Consider the following 18800-nt stretch of genomic DNA (forward strand, 5'->3'; position numbering starts at 1 on the left):
TTCTATCTTCTTTTGGTTAATGATTCTCTTATTTCTCATGTGAATTAGTGCCATGCTCGGTCTTTCTCTTGTTTTGGGTCTGGGGGTTTGTTGGGTTGATCACAATCACCTCTTACCCCGGTGGAGCCGGTTTCAGCCCAGTTGCTGAGTTTATTAGTTTCTTCCTTCTTTTGAGGGTTCTGCCCCATGTCCTTATGATTTGTAAATTCTGCATTCCCTGCATCCACCATCAGTGAAAATCCTTCTCCCCATACTTTGTTAACCTGCCCCAGGTCTGAGATCACTGAAGCATGTCCAGCCCTAAACCTTAACAAGGCAATTCTACCCACGAGTCATTTGTTTTTCTAACACCTGGACACCACTTAGAGCTTCTGTTTCACTGATTAACTCTTCTTGTTTATTAGGCTTGAAAAGATCAAACATCAAAGAAAATCCTTAAGAAAACTTTTACACGTTCCCCATTTTGCCACAACGAGCAGGACCCTGTTTCACAACCCCCTCTCACTCCCTGTAATTCTCTCTGGGCAAACTGTTGGCTATTCCCTGAGGTGCCACATCCTTCTGTGTGAAAACAAATCTGGTGTGTGGGATGGTTGTGTTTGGAGCAGCTGAACAGATCCAGGGTTCCAGAATTCTTTGCTGTGGAAACTGGGAAATTCCTTTCGGAATAAAGTGACATAAAACAGTATTTTAAAGCGTCTCTGCAGCCTCTTCACCTTGTGCAAAGCATTTGCTGTCTGAAATTCTGGACTTCTTCATAAAAGCTTATTGAAATAAAGAACAATTCCTGAAGGATGGAGCAAAACAGACTGTGTTTTAGAATTTCCCACCTTGCCTTGTCCCTGCCACAGTGGGATTTGTCTTTACAAATTTGGCTCACTGGGTGCAAATTCCAGTGTAAGAGAAACAGCAACACCTTGTGTTGAAATCTAGGTTGATTAACTAATTAATCCCAAATGGTTTGGGTTGGAAGCACCTTAAAACCATCCAGTTCTACCCCCTCCATGGGCAGGGACACCTTCCACGGGGCTCCAAGCCCTGTCCAACCTGCCCTTGGACACTTCCATACTGAAAATATATGGAATATATTGAAAATATATGGAATGTATTTGAAATATATGGGGTTTGTACTAAAAAGGGCCCAAAGTAGAAGGAAATCCAAGCAGATTGTAATTAAACAAGTGTCACAGTTGTTTCCTGTTTTTTTTTTCCTGGCACAGTGCAGGAGAAGGAAAGTCCTGAAGTGTTTGAAAAAGAAGGTTTTTTAAGTATTTCTCTGGTATTTCATGTGAAGGAAAAGATCTCAGTCAGGGCTTTTGGGGTTTAAAACAAAAATCCGAAGCAGTTGTGGGAGTGTAGGGACAGTTCTGAGCTTCCTGCTCCTCTCAGCTCAACCCAGACCAGGTTCTGGGCAAATCCCTGGAGTTCTGAACCATAATTTAGTATTTTCATATGTTATCCTGATTTTTCTGCTTCCCAAATCCCTGGTTATGGTTCAGGTTTGGTTGTTTCACTGCCTGTGCAGGTTTAACTCTGTGGTCCAGGACAGGAATCAGAGATTAGGGAAGGAGGCTGGAGGAGCAAAGGAGGTGGAATCACACAGGTCCAAGCCTGTGCACCTTGAATTTTTATTGTAAAGATTGTTTTGTTGTCACAATTCCTTATTTCAAACCTTTTCCCATAAATATTCAGTGGAAACTGAGAATCGTGGAATTGTTAAGGCTGGAAAAGACCTTTAAATCAGAAGAGCCTGAGCTTTTCCCTGAACAGTCCTGAGGTCTGACCCTCTCAAAGCTCCTTGTTTCAAACCTCTTCCCATCAGTATTCCACGGAAACTGAGAATTATGGAATCATTAAGGTTGGAAAAGACATTTAAGTCAGAAGTGCCTGAGCATCCAGCTGTAAGAACTCTGGGAATGCTGCTTTTCCAGGCCTTTGGCATCCCAGCCTGCTGACTCTGCTGCTCCAAGTGTTGTTTTAGGAGCCCAGAGCTGCTGGGAGGGAACTGTGCTGCTGGAGAGAACTCAGACTTTGTTGTAATTGGATGGATTCCATATTAATTTATTCCCTTTTCCCACTGGAAATTAATTTAAGGAGTGATCAGAAGTTCCAAGTTCCTTTGACAGCAGGATCACAAAAGTTTCCTGTGTCCATTAATCCAAACAGAGCCCAGGCCTTTGGGCTTCCCACTTGAAACACTTGGATATTTTCACAGGGCAGTTTGATATTTTTGCTTTTTAAGCATTTCAGGCTGTTTAGAATCACAGAATCCTGGATTATTAAAGTTGGAAAAGCCCTCCAAGATGATGGGGTTCAAACTCTGACAGAAAAGATTCTGAAGCTGATGTTTGGGTGTTATGGGCTCGTGTTGGTTTGTGGCTGCACAGACTCGGGGCTGGATTTGGAGCTGCTGGTTCTGAATTAGGGGATGTAAGTGATTAAAGTTCCCAAGTACTGAATTCTGTGTCATTTGGAAGTGGTAAAAAGTGTTTCTTGGTCACTGTGTTATATTCATTTTAACTTCTAAGTTGTAAAGTTGCTTTGGAGTGAAGGTTGGAACCCAAATAAAACTGCAACCCCCCCAAATGTTGCTTTTTTATTTAAAACACAATACGAAAGTTAATTTTTATTAAAAATGGACTTACAGTTGTTGAACTTGTCCTTTAGTTGTTAAAAATGATCAGATCTTATTTTTCCTTCATTTCATTCAGAGATCACAGACTTTCCAGTCCTAATCAGCTTCTCTGGTCCATTTATTCAGGAATAAGTGGGGATATTTGGCATTTCCATTTCAGCTCCTTCAAAACTTACACCCCAGGTGTGATGTGTAAAGCTGAGGGGGAACTCCCCAGTCCAGAGAAACCCTTTCCCTGCTCATTAATGCTCTCCTAAAACTAATTTTAATTAATTTATTATATTTAATATATTTAATTAATGCTCTCCTAAAAGCTGGGGTTTCATCCCACCTCTGCTACCTTCAGTTCTCTGTGGCTGAAATATCAGGAAAATTAAAATAGCTTTTCCCTAATATGCTTATAACAAATAAAATTTGAGTTATTTGATTTGATAAGAAGTTTCTTTGTGGTTATCCAAAGAACAGATAGATGTGATCCATGTTTCTTCCTTCATTTATAAAACCTCCAGTGAACTTTTTTTTTTCCCTTTACACCTTTCACTGGTCATTTATGATTTATGTAACACTCCAGGCTGTGTTAAAAACCAATTTTTCCTTTCATACCTGCCCCTTGCACTCCTTAATCCCTTCAAATCTTGCCTTAAATATCCACTCTCCTCCCTTGTTTTGTTCTCAATCTGTGTGGTTTGAGGTCTGGCTCCAGCCTAGAGTTAATCCAAGATTATTGTAGCAGAGACCACCAATCCCAGGTGAGGGATTGGCCTTTTCCAACAATTTAAAACCATTATAGAACCAAGATCATGAAGTCCAACCTTAAGCCTTAGTTGAGAGCAGAGGTGTCCCCAGTTTTCTGGGATAAAATGCTCCCTTTGAATTATTAACAGAAAAGTCTGATCAGAATAAAGTTCCTTTACAAGCAGTGGCCTCTTCCCTTAAATTTCAGTGTATTTGGGAATATTTTCCCTGCCTCCTTAATCTTCCCAGCACTGATGGTTGTACCAGCCCCTTTCTTGTGATTTATCCCAAAGCTTGGCTTTGGAAAGATGATCCTGGGGTGTAATAAAAGGACGAAGGCACAGCACAGGGCAGCAGCTTTAATCCAAATTAATCAAAAAGCCACCCTGTGCTTGATTTCCATCCTGCCCTGGGACATGTTTAAGCCTGAGAGCTCCCAAGCTGTGTCCTAACAAAACCAAGCCCTGTTTAGATGGATTGGGACAAAAGGATTATAAACATGGGGCTGGTTCATTATCAGACAGGCTAAAACCAGTCAGACAAGGTTTAATTTGCAATGTAATGACTCCAAAAGTTTGAAAACCTTATTTTTTTTTATGTATTCTATGACCCAAAAATACACGTTAATGCTGAGATTGGGCCCTTCAGCTGGGATTGATCATGTACAGGTGGATTTAAATCAGGGGGAGATGCCCTTGTTACACTTTGTGTACTAAAGACTGTTCTCAGTATTCCTGGTTCAGAGTGCCAGGATGAACATTCCCACTGCACAGAAATACTTGCAAACAAATAAATTATCATATGAGCATTTGTATTTATGTTGAATTTTCCACAGCAGGCTCTTTCCTGCTCAGGAATTTTGCTAACCAGGTCTGCTGAGTCTTTTTTTTTTGGGGGGGGAAGGGCTGTAGTAATTTTATTTATTTATGTGTTTACTGACTATTTTTTCACTCTTCCTGTTCCTTCTTGAATAGGAAACCTCCATTTTAGAGGAGTACAACATTAACTGGACTCAGAAGTTGGGAGCTGGGATCAGTGGGCCTGTGAGGTAAGAGAGCACCCCAGGTTTGGGGAGAAGTCAGTGAGTATTTTAAATGCTTTTGACAGAGTGTGATCCATGGAAAACTCCTTATGAACAACAAATATCTGCTCCGTGTGGGTCCTGCAAGTGGGGTTTTGTCTTTTATGGGATGTATGTGCAGTAAAACCTCTCCTCACCTCCCTGTCCCATCTCATGCCGCGTTCCTGGAATTGGTTGTGGCCACAGAAATTCCTCCTAAAACCCCTCTGTCCTTGAATCCTGGTGTCCCTGCAGTGCAAAGGCTCCTCTGTGCCATCACCACTGTCCCTTTCCTGTTTTTTCCAGTTTTTTCCCCTCATCCTGTGAGGCCAAAGCAGACAATTCCATGGGCATCCCAACCGTGTCCCTCATGGATTTCCAACCCCAGCACGAGCTGGATACTTGCTGCGAAGCAAAACAAATATTCCCTTTTCAACAAGGCCTCTGCCTTCAGGGAATGGGAACTTCTGCTGGAAAACAACTGTTCCTGGGTGCTCCACGGGGTTCTTGTCTTTCACCACCATTTGTCTCCCTGTCCAGCCCACTGGTTTCTCCTCATCCATTTTGTGTTGCCTCTGATCTCCATTAAAACACCCCCTTTGGGCTTTATTCTGTTAAAATGTGGGCCCTTCCCTCAATTGTTCATGTTAAATTGGGGAAAGAGAGAAAAAACAGTTGGTGGCCTGGCCAAAAATGAGGATTTCCATTCAGAAACACTTTATTTATTACAAACTCCACTCTCCACTGGGGATGTTCAGGCTGCCACTGTGTGCTTTGGGTTTTTTTCACCCAAAGTATCTCTTGAGGCTGAATTTTGAGGGAGTTTTGCTTGTCTGCAGTTCCCTCTTGCTCTGAAAGGCTTCTTTTTGCCTTGCTGGAAGTCAGATTTGTTTGAGGTGTTTCTACAGAACTTACTTGGTTGTTGTGGGAGGCTGAAAACTGAGGTTTTCAAGCTGGGCCATGGGGAGAGGTGCCCTTATATCCCATCTTAATTCCTGTTAATTCCCACATGGAGAACGATCTCAGCTCAATTGCTTGAAGTGTCTCTTTAACATTCTTGCTGACTGAATAATTTTATTGCTGTAATACCAGAGTCTGCATGAAAAAATCCTCTCAAGAACGCTTTGCACTGAAAATCCTCCTTGATCGTCCAAAAGCTAGAAATGAGGTATAGTTCCTGTTTCTACTGCCTGCCTTCTGACACACCACAAAATCTAGTGTTTTAAAAGAATGTTTTTTTTTAAAAAAGTGCTTAAAAATGTTAAAACAAAATGTAAAAAAAAAAAAAAAGAAGTTTAAAAAACCCCTTCACGAAACCCACGTTTGCTGTGCAAGAATTCCTTGGGGTTGATCCTCAAGCTTTGGGGTTGATCCTCAAGCTTTGGGGTTGATCCTCAAGCCTTGCTGTGCTCAGTTCCCATGGGATGAGGTGGTGGGGGAAAAGAGGGTCCAACTCTGTAGGAATTGCTGTACAGATATTTATTTAGAATTTGCTGAACTGCATTTTAGAGCTGTTCCTCTCCCTGTGTCCTGTGTAACGTAACACGACCGGTTTAGAGGGAATTTTGTTTCCATACATCTCACTCTTGGATGTCACAGCTCTCAGGATTGCCAGGAATGCTTCAAGTTGCACTGGAAATGGATTTATCTGTGTGCCAGGAACTAAAATCAGCTCCTGGTGCTGGTTGTGACTTCCTGAGGCTGCTGAGAACGTGCCAAGGTGCCAAACTGTCAGGCTGTGAAATGCTGGGCACTCCTTCCAGCTGTCAGGAATTTGGAGAAGGATTAATTATCCCTGAGGTTTAGGCAACTTGCATTGCTTGTTACTTAAATTCACTGTCAAAATTCCCAGGGAAAAAATAGTCTGTGTTCAAAAAGCATCACTGGTTTGATTGAGCAGCCCAGGAAGCTTTAAACTTAAATTCCCTAAGTCCCTGTTTCAGAGTGCTGGGACAGGAGATGGGGTTTCACACATGGAGTGCATAAAAGAAGCCAGATTATGGGATTTTTGGTTTCAATAATTAATTTTCACTTTCAGTCCTGTCTCTGTTGCTACTTTAAAACAAGCTCTGCCTTTAAATTTATTTTAGAAACTCGAAGAAATAAAAAAAAAAAAAAGAGCTTTTTCTGGAACTTTGAGGATGATTCCGTGGCTTGTAACAAATAGATTGACAATATCTGATGTTTTTATCATAGTCTGAGTTAGTGGAATGGCTGCTGGTCACTCATATCAACACTTACTTCTTAATTCTTGGATAATTTGAAGCTGTGAGTGGTGCTGAGCAGAGCTGGGCTGTGGTTTGCAGGGGAAAGGGGGATCAGAAGTGCCTGTCCCTGTGTGCAGTAACACCCCTCCCTTCTCTTCAAGGTACGTCTGCACATGATGTGTGCAACACATCCCAATATTGTTCAAATTATTGAAGTTTATGCTAACAGTGTGCAGTTCCCACATGAGTCCAGCCCAAGGTAAGATTACATAGGGGGGTCATTCCCACAGCTTTCCATGTTTAGCCCAAGGTATAGTGCAGTTTGCTTTTTTGTTTGTTTGTTTTTAATCACAAAATTATTATTTATAGGGAGTCCCAGATGTCATATTTAATACCATATTTATCCTTCAAACCAGGCAACACTTGCTTTTTCCCCTGGCAATGTATATTTAAATTAATTTGCATCCTTTCCTACCTGTTTGAGTACATCTCCATTTCTTAGGTTTTTCATTGATTCAGTCTGTGATATCTGTGCTGTGTGAGAGAAAGAATTGTTTCTAAAAATACTAAATTCAGCCCTGAAAACTCTTAATATGAACACAGAAAAAGAGAAAAACATGAAGCAGACTGATTTTTTTTTTCCTGCATTAATCACTTGGGATAAAAATATTGTCTTCTAATTGGATATTAGTTGAGAAAAAGCATCAGAGCTGGGAGAACTAAAGAGCTGAGACCTGTCCTAGTCTCTGATGTGTCTGATTTTGCTGTATGAGGATAACTAGGAGTTAATTCCTTGAGGATCCACCAGTCCTGGTCTCCGTGTTCCCTATATTCCTTCCTAATTATGACAGTAAAGCTGTAAATTAAAATCCTGGGGTTCAGTAGAGCATCCACACCCAAAAGCATCTGTTCTTTGGGGGCAGAGTTATTCCTGGATGTGTCCACGTGCCTTCCAGGGCCAAACTGGGTGGAGCCACCTGGATCTGGATGCGTCCGTGTGGACATTGTTTCCTCAGGGGGAGCAAAGTGGAGATTCCTGGCTGAGTCAGGTTGTGCTGGGAGCCAGAAAATCCTGCAGTTTATACAGTTAAAGCTGAAAGAACCAAAGCCAAAAGAACCAAAAGCAGCAAAAGTACCAAAAGCAGAAGAATTAAAACTAGGAAACCAAACTTAGGGAACCAAAGCAGCTCCAACCACTGTAGGAGAAACAAATGTCTTGGCCTGTCAGTAAATGTAAAATATGCACTGTTAGTTTAGAAATTCTGTTCTATTTTTTTTTTTATTTAATGATTTTTAATGTAACAAAATGAAATGCTTTTGAACAGGGCTCGGCTCCTAATTGTAATGGAGATGATGGAAGGGGGAGAGCTCTTTCACAGAATCAGCCAGCACCGGCACTTTACTGAGAAGCAAGCAAGCCAAGTAACAAAGCAGGCAAGTCACTCCCCTGTCTGAGCAAATCCACAAGTGATAATGGCTAAATATTATTAACAATTCCTTGGGCTGGGAGGGGTGGAAAAAAAGGCCTAAAGAAAATAATCCTGTCTTCTGATCCGATGATCATTTGCCTGCTTTGTTATAACCTGACAATGCCGAAGTTTGGTAGAAAATAATAAAGAGTTTGAAGTTGTGGGCTTGTTCTTTGGGTCTGCTGTCTTTAACAGTGGTTTTCCTCACCTGGTCTATAGAACACTTCAAAGAGAACTTTTTTTTCTCCTGCTGTGTCCTCTCTGTTGTCCTAAAAGTGTTGCCTCCAGCAGCCCCCAGGCTCTCGTGGCTCCAGTTTGATTCCAGTTGGGAATGTGTCCCAAACTTCTCTCCTCTTTTGGGCCCATGTGTCCTGGGCCAGTGGATTCCAAGCTGGGCTTTATGTTTGGTTTTATGGAAGTCCTGCCCTTCATGGAAGATAACAAGGAATGTGCCACTTTAGTGCCTGTTTTCTGTGCTGTTTGTTCTGGTGTTGTTTTCCCTTCACTGTTTCTCTGCACAGCTCACTCTTGAATGCTGTATTTTAAATATATTTGCAGTTTACATACATGAAAGAGTTTTAAACACTCCATGGTGGTTTCTACAAGAGGTTTTGGTGTCCATCAGGCTCTTTGTTCTTAGCATCTGGTGTGACTCCATGAAATTCAGGGATCCCCAGGGTCAGTTCCCCTCAAATGGGGAGATAATATTTGGTACTGACGCTAAAAAGAGGCCCAAATAATTCCATCTTACTTTTCTCTTTTGTGCTTTGACTTGTTTCTAATGAAGTGCTAATTGTTGCTGTTGCCTCTTTGGTTTCATCCAGTAAAAATTTGGAAGCACAGAATTCTTCCTGACAGTTTTTCATGTGCTTTGGGCTGTTTGATTCTGACATGTTGGGAAAATCTTGTAACACTTCACCAAAAATCAAAATTTTGAATTAAATTCTTACTCTGTGTGTGCACTTGGGGTATTCATGTCCCAAGTGACTCTTGGCTTTAATGTTTATAGAAATGAAGTTTGAAATGTTAAAATCTTATTGTTTCATATAGTGATTTATCCTGAACTGTGACTCTTGATTCCTTGTAGCCTGTAAAAGCTAGAATGTGTCACAGAGCTGCCTCATTTTCTCTGGGAATGTGTTTCTGTTTGGTTCTGAGCTAAATTAACACCAAAGTTCTCATGTGACAGTAATTTGCACTTTTCTAAGGCGTCAACACTTCCCTCAGGGTGCTGGGTTTGGGTGGGATCCTGCAGAACCCAACAGAAATATTTCCAAATAAGGGCTGTGTGGCTTTGCCTTCCTTCAGCCTCAGTAAAGCTGTTTAAATATTTATGCTTGGGTTTTCTTTGAATGAATTGCACTTGGAAATGTCCATTCCCTGGAGTTTTCCTGGGTTTCCAAACCACAGCAAGGTGAGAAAGTGCCTTTGAAAGGATCGTGGAGTGCATTTCTGTGTGATGGCCCATGTAATGAGGGAAGTGCAGGCAGTGCCATCAGAAATTAAAGAATAAAACTGCCTGAATGTTGGATCTCAATCAGTAACAGGTGCAATAAAACATTCACAGAAATACTGAAGCTGTTGGGTGTTAAGCAGGGTGTGGTTGCTGGGCAGGGGCACCTTGGAGGGCTGGCACAGCACAGGGAAGGGCACTGTCAGATCTGTTCCATTTTGGGTGGTCATTAATGCCTTGATTGAGTCAAATGAGGTGGTTGGGCAGCCCAGTCCAGCTTGGCTTTTGTTTCCTGTTTGCTTTGAGTGAAACACAAACTGAATCCTTGGTGGGATGAATGTCCCACCCATCACTTCACTGCCCTTATTGCAGGGTCAGGCCTGTCTGAACTCAGCCTTGCAGCCAAGTGCAGTGAGAATGTTTGGGGTCTGACATACATAGGAAATGTCCTTTTTCTAAAGCTAAAATAATGTCCAGGCTGATGCAGGAGTTCTGTAACTGTAGCTCATTTATTGTGCCCTTTTCCAGATAGCTTTGGCTTTGCAGCATTGCCACTCACTAAACATTGCACACAGAGACCTCAAGCCTGAGAATCTCCTCTTCAAGGATAACTCTCTGGTAAGATGAATACTAGAATTCTTTTTTTTTTTTACTGCTGAATTCTGTAAAATGGTGATTTTCAGAATAGTTGTAAAATTACATTAATCACCTTTATTGACTTTGTGCTTGTACATTCTCTGATCTCCTTGGAGCACAGTCTGTTAAATATGAGGCAGGTTCTCCAGCTCTACACAAATCCAGCTTTGCTCAGGAGAAGATCATTCTGCCACATAATCAGGATGTTCTGACAAGCATTAGAGGGGCTTTGATAGATCCAAACACTTCCTTGTTTCTTTTTCCTGCTCATAACCACCCTGGACATGCAGTGACCCCCCTACAACGTGTTTATTGCTTTCCCAATCTCAGAGGGGGCTGTTCCTGACCCAGAGCACTCAGGAAAGCAAAAATGCTTGTTTGAAAGATCAGTTTTTGTCCTTTTAGCTTGGGGGAATGTGAGTGTGTGAATACAGATGAGGAGTACGTGTGGCAAAGGTGAGATGAGAACAAGGCAAGACTTATGTGTTAGAAAAGCTGATATAATGAGATTTATGTAATGAAGCCTCTTCTCCTTATTTCAGGATGCTCCTGTTAAACTGTGTGACTTTGGATTTGCCAAAGTAGACCAAGGTGACTTGATGACACCACAGTTCACTCCGTATTACGTAGCACCTCAGGTAACAAAAATCACACTTCTGGGCTAAAAGGGAATAATTTCTTGCCTGTGCCTCCAGAACTACAGCATTCTAAAAGCCTTTGCTGTCCTGTTCAGGGCTTCTGGGGGCAGGAATCTTGAATAATTGGAGATTAACGACCTTTGGAGCGGAGTGTCACAGTGATGTGTTGATAAGAGCAGGGGATGGTGAGGCAGATTTCCCAGACTGTTCTTAGCATTGATTTTGTCCATTGACCTTTAACTGCATTAAAGCACGTGTTTTGGAGAAGTTCCTGCTTTCCCATCCTCCTTCCAGCTCAGACTCATTCAGTATTACATTAAAAAGGACTGTGCTGGAACAAAAAGGCTCTGAAAAGGCTCAAAAAGGGCAGTGGTTACCTGAGCACCTTGGCTTGGCCCCTTGTCATTAAGGCACAATCTATAATTACAGACAGGCTGCTCTTTGTAGTGCTGCTTTCTTCTGTCCTTTGTGTTGGAATCCTGAAGAAAATGAAAAGAAAACTGCAGATGGATCTTTAATTGAAGTGCTGGGCACGTCAGAGCCTTTAATCACTGGGAAGAGCAACTCAGAGATCAGACCCTGAAAGTGCCTCCTCAGCTGGAGCCTCCCGGGCCTTCTGGAAACCCAAACCCTCAGATTTGGTCAGCAAGGGACAGATTTGGTGTCATTTGTTCCTGGGAGAGGCAAAAAGGGACATCTCTGGAGCTCAGGTTACCCTCCAGACACACTCTGGGTTCTAATTCCAAGCCCGGAGGTGTTGGAAGTTGGGAGCAGTTGCTTTAATTCAGGCAAAACTGATAAATTTCATTCAAAGCAGCAAAATATTTTAGATGAATGTAGAAAGTCCCAGTCTTCTTTAGGAACAAAATTTTGAGTTTGAAAAAGCCTTCAGTAGCTGGAATAAGTTTACAGAATGGAAAAACATCCAGAATCCTCTTGCCTATAGATGAGATGTATTTTGTTTTTTGTTTTTTTTTTTCCTCTCATGGCAACAGGTATTGGAGGCACAGAGAAGACATCAGAAAGAAAAATCTGGTATTATCCCCACCTCTCCAACACCCTACACTTACAACAAGGTGAGTGGGAAACGGTGCTTTAAACAGTGTTTGTAAAGTGCCTTCCCCACCAACCCTGTAGGCACAATGTAGAAATCTGTAGGCACAATTTAACACCCAAGGCAATAAAGTTTATTGCCCTAAAATGACACCCTTACAGCAGCAATAAATTTGCTCTGATCTGTGACAGGAATGCATCTAAAAAGCCAAATTTCTCACACTGAATACAAGCAGGATCTAGAGAAACCAGCAGGGAAGTGTGATGTTGCTGGTTATTTTGTGTTCCTTTGGCTTTTCTGAAGGAGTGACCAGGTTTGCAGTGGGATTTCTCCTTGAACAGGAGGTTCAGACCAGGCTTCACTCAGTTGAAGTGGCAAATGAGGAGATAATTATCTCTGCAGGCTCTGTCTGGGTTTGGAAGTGACACACTGACAGTGCTGCTGCCTCTTGGTTCTTTCTGATGGAGGGAATAATGAAATGCACACTTAGCTCAACCCTAATTAGTGATCCTCTAATTAAAGGAGAAACACACAAACACTGTTAAGGAGCACTAAATATGAAAAGATTTTGGAGAGAGCAGAATGATTCTGCTGGAGTGAGACCATGGGGGAGGTTCTTTCATCCCTACAAGAAGCTGTTCACAGGGATCCTCTTTCCTGCTGTCACCCAGAGCTTCTGGATGTGCAGATGTTTTGTCCAGTCTGTATCTGGGAACTTCTAGAAAATGCCCAGTATTTTATTCTGGGCATTTTATTTTATAGCCCTGGGCAGTACCAGCTGCTGCTGGACCCTTGGCAAAGTGTCCTAAAGGGTTGTATTCCTTTTTGGGCATTCCAAAACCTTTTTCTTCATATTCTCATCGCTGTCTCCTGCTTGCTGAACAGTGTTTGAACCACTGAGTATTCTTGGAGTGTCAGCTCTAATTAAAATTAGCTGGTTTCTGATGCCAGTGCTAAGGATCTACCTGAGTTCCAGCTGTTTAACCCACCATGTGCTGGAGCAGGTAGTTTGATATGTGGTATTAGGGTTTGGTAGCCTCCTATAGAGAGCTAAAGCAAAGATTAACTACTCTGCAGTGGTTTCCTGACCACAAATCCACCTTCTCCAGGGTTCTGATTCCCTCTTCTCCACCCTGGAGAAGCAGGGTGGGGGTTGAAGGCAGACACTTGTTCTGCAGTAGCTCCCCCAGTGCTGCAGAGCTGACCCGGAGTGGTGCTGTCCTTGCTTGCAGAGCTGTGACCTCTGGTCCCTGGGTGTCATCATCTACGTGATGCTGTGTGGGTACCCCCCCTTCTACTCCAAACACCACAGCAGGACCATCCCAAAGGACATGAGGAAGAAGATCATGACAGGAAGCTTTGAATTCCCAGAGGAGGAGTGGAGCCAGATCTCCGAGATGGCCAAGGACATCGTGCGGAAGTGAGTCCGGGGAGGGAAGTGTTTTATTGCTCTTTCTGGTATTAAAAGGTTGAAAAGTCCCTTGAAAATCTGTTTTCCCAAAGGGGTTGTTCTTCTACCTTGTCTGCAGCTCATACAGCTGACAGATCTTCTGTCATATTCAGCATAAAGTCTGGTAAATATTTTTCTTCCCTTCTTTTTTTCCATCCCCAACTGTTTAATTTTGATGTTTATGAATTTCTTAAGAGTGAATTGTGAGTTTAGTCTTTAAGGGCAGCAGATGCACCAAAGGGTTCAGAACAACACACACAAGTGGCTGCCACATCAGGTGCTCTTGGATCCTGTACAATAATGTTTAAATTCCTGCTAAAATCAGGTGGTTTAATAAGATCTGCTAGATCTCTCCCTTAAAACCAAGTGCACATCATACTCAGCCTCAAAGGAGTCAAGAGAAGCAGGGAAAGGCAGGATAAGATCTGCCCTGAAGGTATCAGGCTCTGGGATGAGGGTTTGCATTGAAGTTTTATTCCAAATGCTCATGGAAGCTGTTTTTTGCATGCCCTGCACATCTCTCAGCTGGGAGAGTTTCCCAGACAGGGGCTGTTTGAAAGCCAGAACGTGGCACTGACTGGGGCTTATTTTCTAAAGAGTGAGAGGGACTTACTGCCTTTGTATGACCAGAGGAACTGAAAGAATAAAAACAACATAAATAGGAAAAAAATCAGTTGGGGAAGTAATTTTAAAGTGTTACTGGTTCCTCAAAGATACTGTAAAATCTCCAAGGACTTCATATTGCTGGGACCTTTGGAGCAGTGCAGGAGAACCCACAACCTTTCCCCACAAAAACTGCAGGGAAACTTTGCTTTACACAAAAGGTTTAAAGGTGTTAAAAGCCAAAAGTTTTATTGTCTTTTAAAATGACCATAGACTCAGCTCACAGAACATTGTCATGTGGATTCAGTTCACTTATTTATCCCACTGATGTTATCAGGACTCCTTTCCCTGCCTGTCTGTTCCAGCCAGGGAGTCTGAAGTTGGGCTTATGGTGTAGGAATACACTTAGAATTAATATAATTCTGGCTTAGTTTACATTTGATGGGTGTAGGCAGCTCTTCCTATGGAGTCTGGCTTTTGGAGCTCGTATTTGGCATTCAGGAAGCTGCTGCCTCTCAAGTGTGTCGAGCTCATTTCCCACCTTAAGCTTTGGGAGCTGGAGGGCTGGATAATAAACAGGTCAGGACTTGGAAAACCCATGGAAAATGAATGCCTGGGTCTCATATCAAAACTGAACTTACAACCTGTTGGCAGCAAGTGAGGTTTCTGAGCTACCCCAGGGTCCTGCTGACATTTTGCACAAGTTATTTCCACTTCCTTGGTAAATTAAACAACGTTTGCAGCCAGGAACTGATTTAGGGAATTGTCTAAGGAATGTGACAACCTCCTGGAGTCCTCCTGGTTCTAATTCAGACTCTTGGGAGAACTTGTCAGCACTCTGGGGGGAATTTGGCTTTTTTATGGAGCAGTTCATCATGAGAATATGAGCTTACCTGCAAAACCTCTTTCCAGGGTTTCATTCTAGTAGCATTTATTCCATGGATTTTTTAGCAATAAAGAATAAAGTTCCTTCTTATTTTGAGGAACTGGAGCCTGTCAAAATGTCCATTCCTTGAGGGTTTTGCAGGGGAAGAAAAGCTAAGGAGTTGCAGTTGGAAACAGTTAATTCAGTGAAGTTTCCATGCCCAAAATCCTTGGAATGAGTGTGGCCTGTTACAAGGATGAGCTCTAGAAGAGCATTTCCAGGGTCTGTTGGTCTGGATGATTTCCAGCTCGTCTGGGAGATAATTTCCAATCTGAGAACACACAGATATTCCTGAAATGGCCCCTCAGCACCTTTCCTTTACCCTGAATCCCTTAATGTACCTGGATGAGCTTGTTAAATAAATCCACAGCAAGACTCAGAGAACCTGGGACAAAGTCAGGCTGCTTTTGGGGCAGTTTGAGCTGTTGTGGAGTTCCTTTTTGACCCCTGTGATGCTCAGAGATTGTTCAGTGCTCTGCAAATCAACAAAACCCACTTTATGGATTATTTTTCCAGGCTGCTGAAGGTCAAACCTGAGGAGAGACTGACCATCGAGGGTGTGTTGGACCATCCCTGGCTCAACTCCACAGAGGCTCTGGACAACATCCTGCCCTCTGCCCAGCTGATGATGGACAAGGTCTGAATTCATAGAAACAATATTAGTTTGGTCAGGAATGTTGCACAGGAGCAGGACAGCTCTTGGATGGTTGGAATGTTTTGTTTAGGAGAGCCTGAGATCTCTGTAAGAAAATGGAAAGAGGGAGAAAATGGAAATAAAATGCGAAATTTGGGCTTGGGGGAGGTGCTCCAGGATTGATGTTAAGAGCAACCATGTGCTGAGGAGGAGAGAGCAGAGCATGGTAGTGAAATAGGAATCTTTTCTTCTTTTTCCCCCATTTTATACCCCTACTGTGACCTCAGTCCTTGTTTCTTTTCAACTCTGCTCAAAGAGGAGTTCACTCAACACTCAGGTGTGGTGAACGTGAGCAGTAGAGATGATCCTTTGTCCTGTTTCCCCCTGTGAGGTTGGGATATATTATCCCACAGTCAATGACCGTAGTTCTCATCATGTCTTGCTTCAGGCAAACCTGATTTTTGTTCCATATCTCCAAAACAAACAGGATTTTGGTGCTTCTTTTTCCCATGCATGGCTAACATTGTGCACATACTGTTCCTTAATTCACAGAGGATCTAAAGTGCAACTCTTCTCCTTCCAGGCCATGGTTGCAGGGATCCAACAGGCTCATGCAGAACAACTTGCAAACATGAGGATCCAAGACCTCAAAGTGAGCCTGAAACCCCTTCACTCCGTGAACAACCCGATCCTGCGCAAGCGGAAACTGCTGGGGTAACTAAAGCTCCCAGGGACACAGAGGGGCAGCTGGGAGGCTGGAACAGGGCTTTGGGAATGTCCCAGGCTCAGTTATGAGGTGGTTGAACTCTTGGTGTAGTTGGAGTCACTGGGACAATGTGGTTTGGCTTCTGAGATGTTCTGGTGAGGGCGGGAGGAGCTGGATCCTGTTACTGTGTTAGAACAGATCCCTTACGAGGAGATGGGTCACGTGCAAGAGAAGGCAAACTGGGAGAAAGAATTCCAAGATTTTTTTATGATCCTGACACTTACTTACTGAAAAAGTCAGGTAATTTCTCTTTGTTCAAGTTAATCTGAAAAGTAGGATAATGCATTTTAGGACTTCCTTGAACTAATTTAAAGGAATATTTCTTTTTCAAATGGTCTCATAATAAAGGACAATAATTATAATTAATGCCAAGTCTGTCTCCCAGCTCTCCAGGGAGTGAAGGGGGGTGTTTTACTGGTGCAGTTATGCAATGAGTAATGAACTTGAGCTGTGACCAAACTCTTAATTATTTCCTCCTTGTTCTTCCCCAGCACCAAGCCAAAGGATGGGGTTTATATCCATGACCCTGAGAACGGAAGCAACGATTCCAACGTGGCTCTGGAGAAGCTGAGAGATGTGATTGCCCAGTGCATTCTCCCCCAGGCTGGTAAAGGTTGCCACTTTTAAGAAAGTTGCCATTTCTAAACATGCAAGACACTGACTTTGGGTCAGTCTGTGTCAGTGGGGAGGGAGGAAAAACAAAACTCCTGCTGCCCTGGGCACTCTGTGGGCTGGGATTTGTGTGGTATCAGTGTGAGCAGGGACATGCAGAGCTGGGAAAAGAACTTTGAGCCAGGAGTGGCTGCTCTGAACCCATTTCCTGGTGTGTGTGGGGAGAGAAGGAACAACTGCATGTGCTGTTGGCTGGAGCCCTGAGTGAGGCACGAGGCCAAACCTCCTGGTTCTCTTTGTGCTCCCAAACAGGAGAGAATGAGGATGAGAAGCTGAATGAGGTGATGCAGGAGGCCTGGAAGTACAACCGGGAGTGCAAGTTGCTGCGGGACACTCTGCAGAGCTTCAGCTGGAACGGTGAGGAGCTGCTTCCTTCCACAGGGAAGGGGGAAAACTGAGTGGGAATAACCCCAAATCTACTGAATTTGTGCTGGTTTAGGTTTCACAGTGATTCAGGCCTCCTGCCAGAATGGGTGTGCTCAAAATGAGGGACAAAGTTCTCCTTTAAAATCTCTGTTTGAGGTTCAGGGTTGAGTTTTCAGAGGCACCAAGTGGTGTAGGAACAGAACAGCACAAATGGATTGTGATGGAAAAGGGGGAATGGTTTTAAACTGCCAGAGGGCAGGGTTAGGTGGGAGATTGGGAAAGAATCCTTCCCTGTGAGGGTGGTGAGCCCTGGCACAGGTTACCCAGAAAAGCTGTGGCTGCCCCTGGATCCCTGGAAGTGTCCAAGGCCAGGTTGGATGGGGCTTGGAGCAACCTGGGGTAGTGGAAGGTATCCTGCCCATGACAGGGGTTGAACTGGATGGGCTCTAAGATACCTTCCAACCCAAACCATTCCATGATTCTCTGATCCCTTTAGGAACCTCTTCAGCTGGTTTCCTCCCAGCTGTTCATTCCCTCTTTCTGCTGGAGGCCACTGCCCTCACCCCTGTGAGCACAACATCTCCTCAGCTTGGCTTGGGTGGGAGAACCAGGACAGTCACCTTGGGAGCCAGCTCAGATGGCTCCTGGACAAAACAGGGTGGCACAGGGGTCAGCCCCAGGAGCAGAGGGGACCAGGGCTATCATCCAGGCTCACAGGGCTTGGTTGTGCTTCTTCCCTCATTCCGTTTTGCTTGGTTGGGTTTAATTTAGGTCTTTAAGTGCTCAATTTTCCAACAGAACTAGACATTGTAACTCATTTTGGTTCTCTTGCCCTAAGTTTGTGTGAACCATTGTTTAACTCCAGCCAGGATTTCTTCCCTTCTTTGTTCCCAGCACCTGACTCCCTGTTCTTTCCCTTCCAGGCAGAGGATTCACAGACAAAGTGGATCGACTAAAACTGGCAGAAATAGTCAAACAAGTCATCGAAGAGCAAACAAACTCCCACGACTCTCAATAGCTGGAGCTTCTTAATCTTATTTTTTTTACCATTTAAGATTTATTCTTTAACTGTAAAAAGTATTTTTATGTAAATTAATAAATCATAATTATTTCATTAAATTTCCATACTGCTTGAAAATGCTGTATAGTTGTAGATACAAAAAAAAAAAATCATTGGTACTGTAATATTTTTTTAAAACTCAGTTCCTTGAGGTCTCTACGATCACTTATGTACTGTTAATCATGAGGGCCCCAAAAGGGGTGGATTATATTGCTAAAGACCATTCTTTCTCTTAATAACCAGTTGCAGGAGCTGCTTCCATCTGCCCCATCCAGCACTGCAGTGACTGTGTATGAGAACAAGAGCCACAGTTTAACCCCTTGCTCAGTGAGTACTTGAAGCAAGTGCTGTGAAACACAAATTCATAGCTGCTCTTGGCACCTAAATTCTGATTCTTTAAGTAGAGGCAACTAAATTAAATAACCTTCAGTGTGGCT

General features: G+C 43.1%; 1 protein-coding gene across 2 annotated transcripts; it reads left to right on the top strand.

Moving 5' to 3' along the window:
* Positions 1 to 4348: 4348 nt before the first annotated feature.
* On the top strand, positions 4349 to 18418 carry MAPKAPK5 (mitogen-activated protein kinase-activated protein kinase 5). 2 transcript variants are annotated; one of them, XM_017814112.1, is made up of 13 exons: positions 4349 to 4418; positions 5523 to 5598; positions 6799 to 6896; positions 7963 to 8071; positions 10088 to 10177; positions 10738 to 10833; positions 11829 to 11909; positions 13120 to 13307; positions 15382 to 15502; positions 16083 to 16213; positions 16757 to 16872; positions 17190 to 17294; positions 18227 to 18418. In XM_017814112.1, the coding sequence occupies exons 2-13, from the start codon at positions 5530 to 5532 to the stop codon at positions 18319 to 18321; spliced, it is 1299 nt and encodes a 432-aa protein (XP_017669601.1). In that variant the 5' UTR covers positions 4349 to 4418; positions 5523 to 5529; the 3' UTR covers positions 18322 to 18418. The 2 variants fall into 2 exon arrangements, with proteins under 2 accessions (XP_017669601.1, XP_017669600.1); XM_017814111.1 differs by having other exon boundaries at positions 16757 to 16878; positions 18227 to 18416.
* The last annotated feature ends 382 nt before the right edge of the window (positions 18419 to 18800 follow it).

Source organism: Lepidothrix coronata, unplaced genomic scaffold (assembly GCF_001604755.1).
Source record: "Lepidothrix coronata isolate B3197 unplaced genomic scaffold, Lepidothrix_coronata-1.0 Scaffold44, whole genome shotgun sequence".
Lineage (NCBI taxonomy): Eukaryota > Metazoa > Chordata > Aves > Passeriformes > Pipridae > Lepidothrix > Lepidothrix coronata.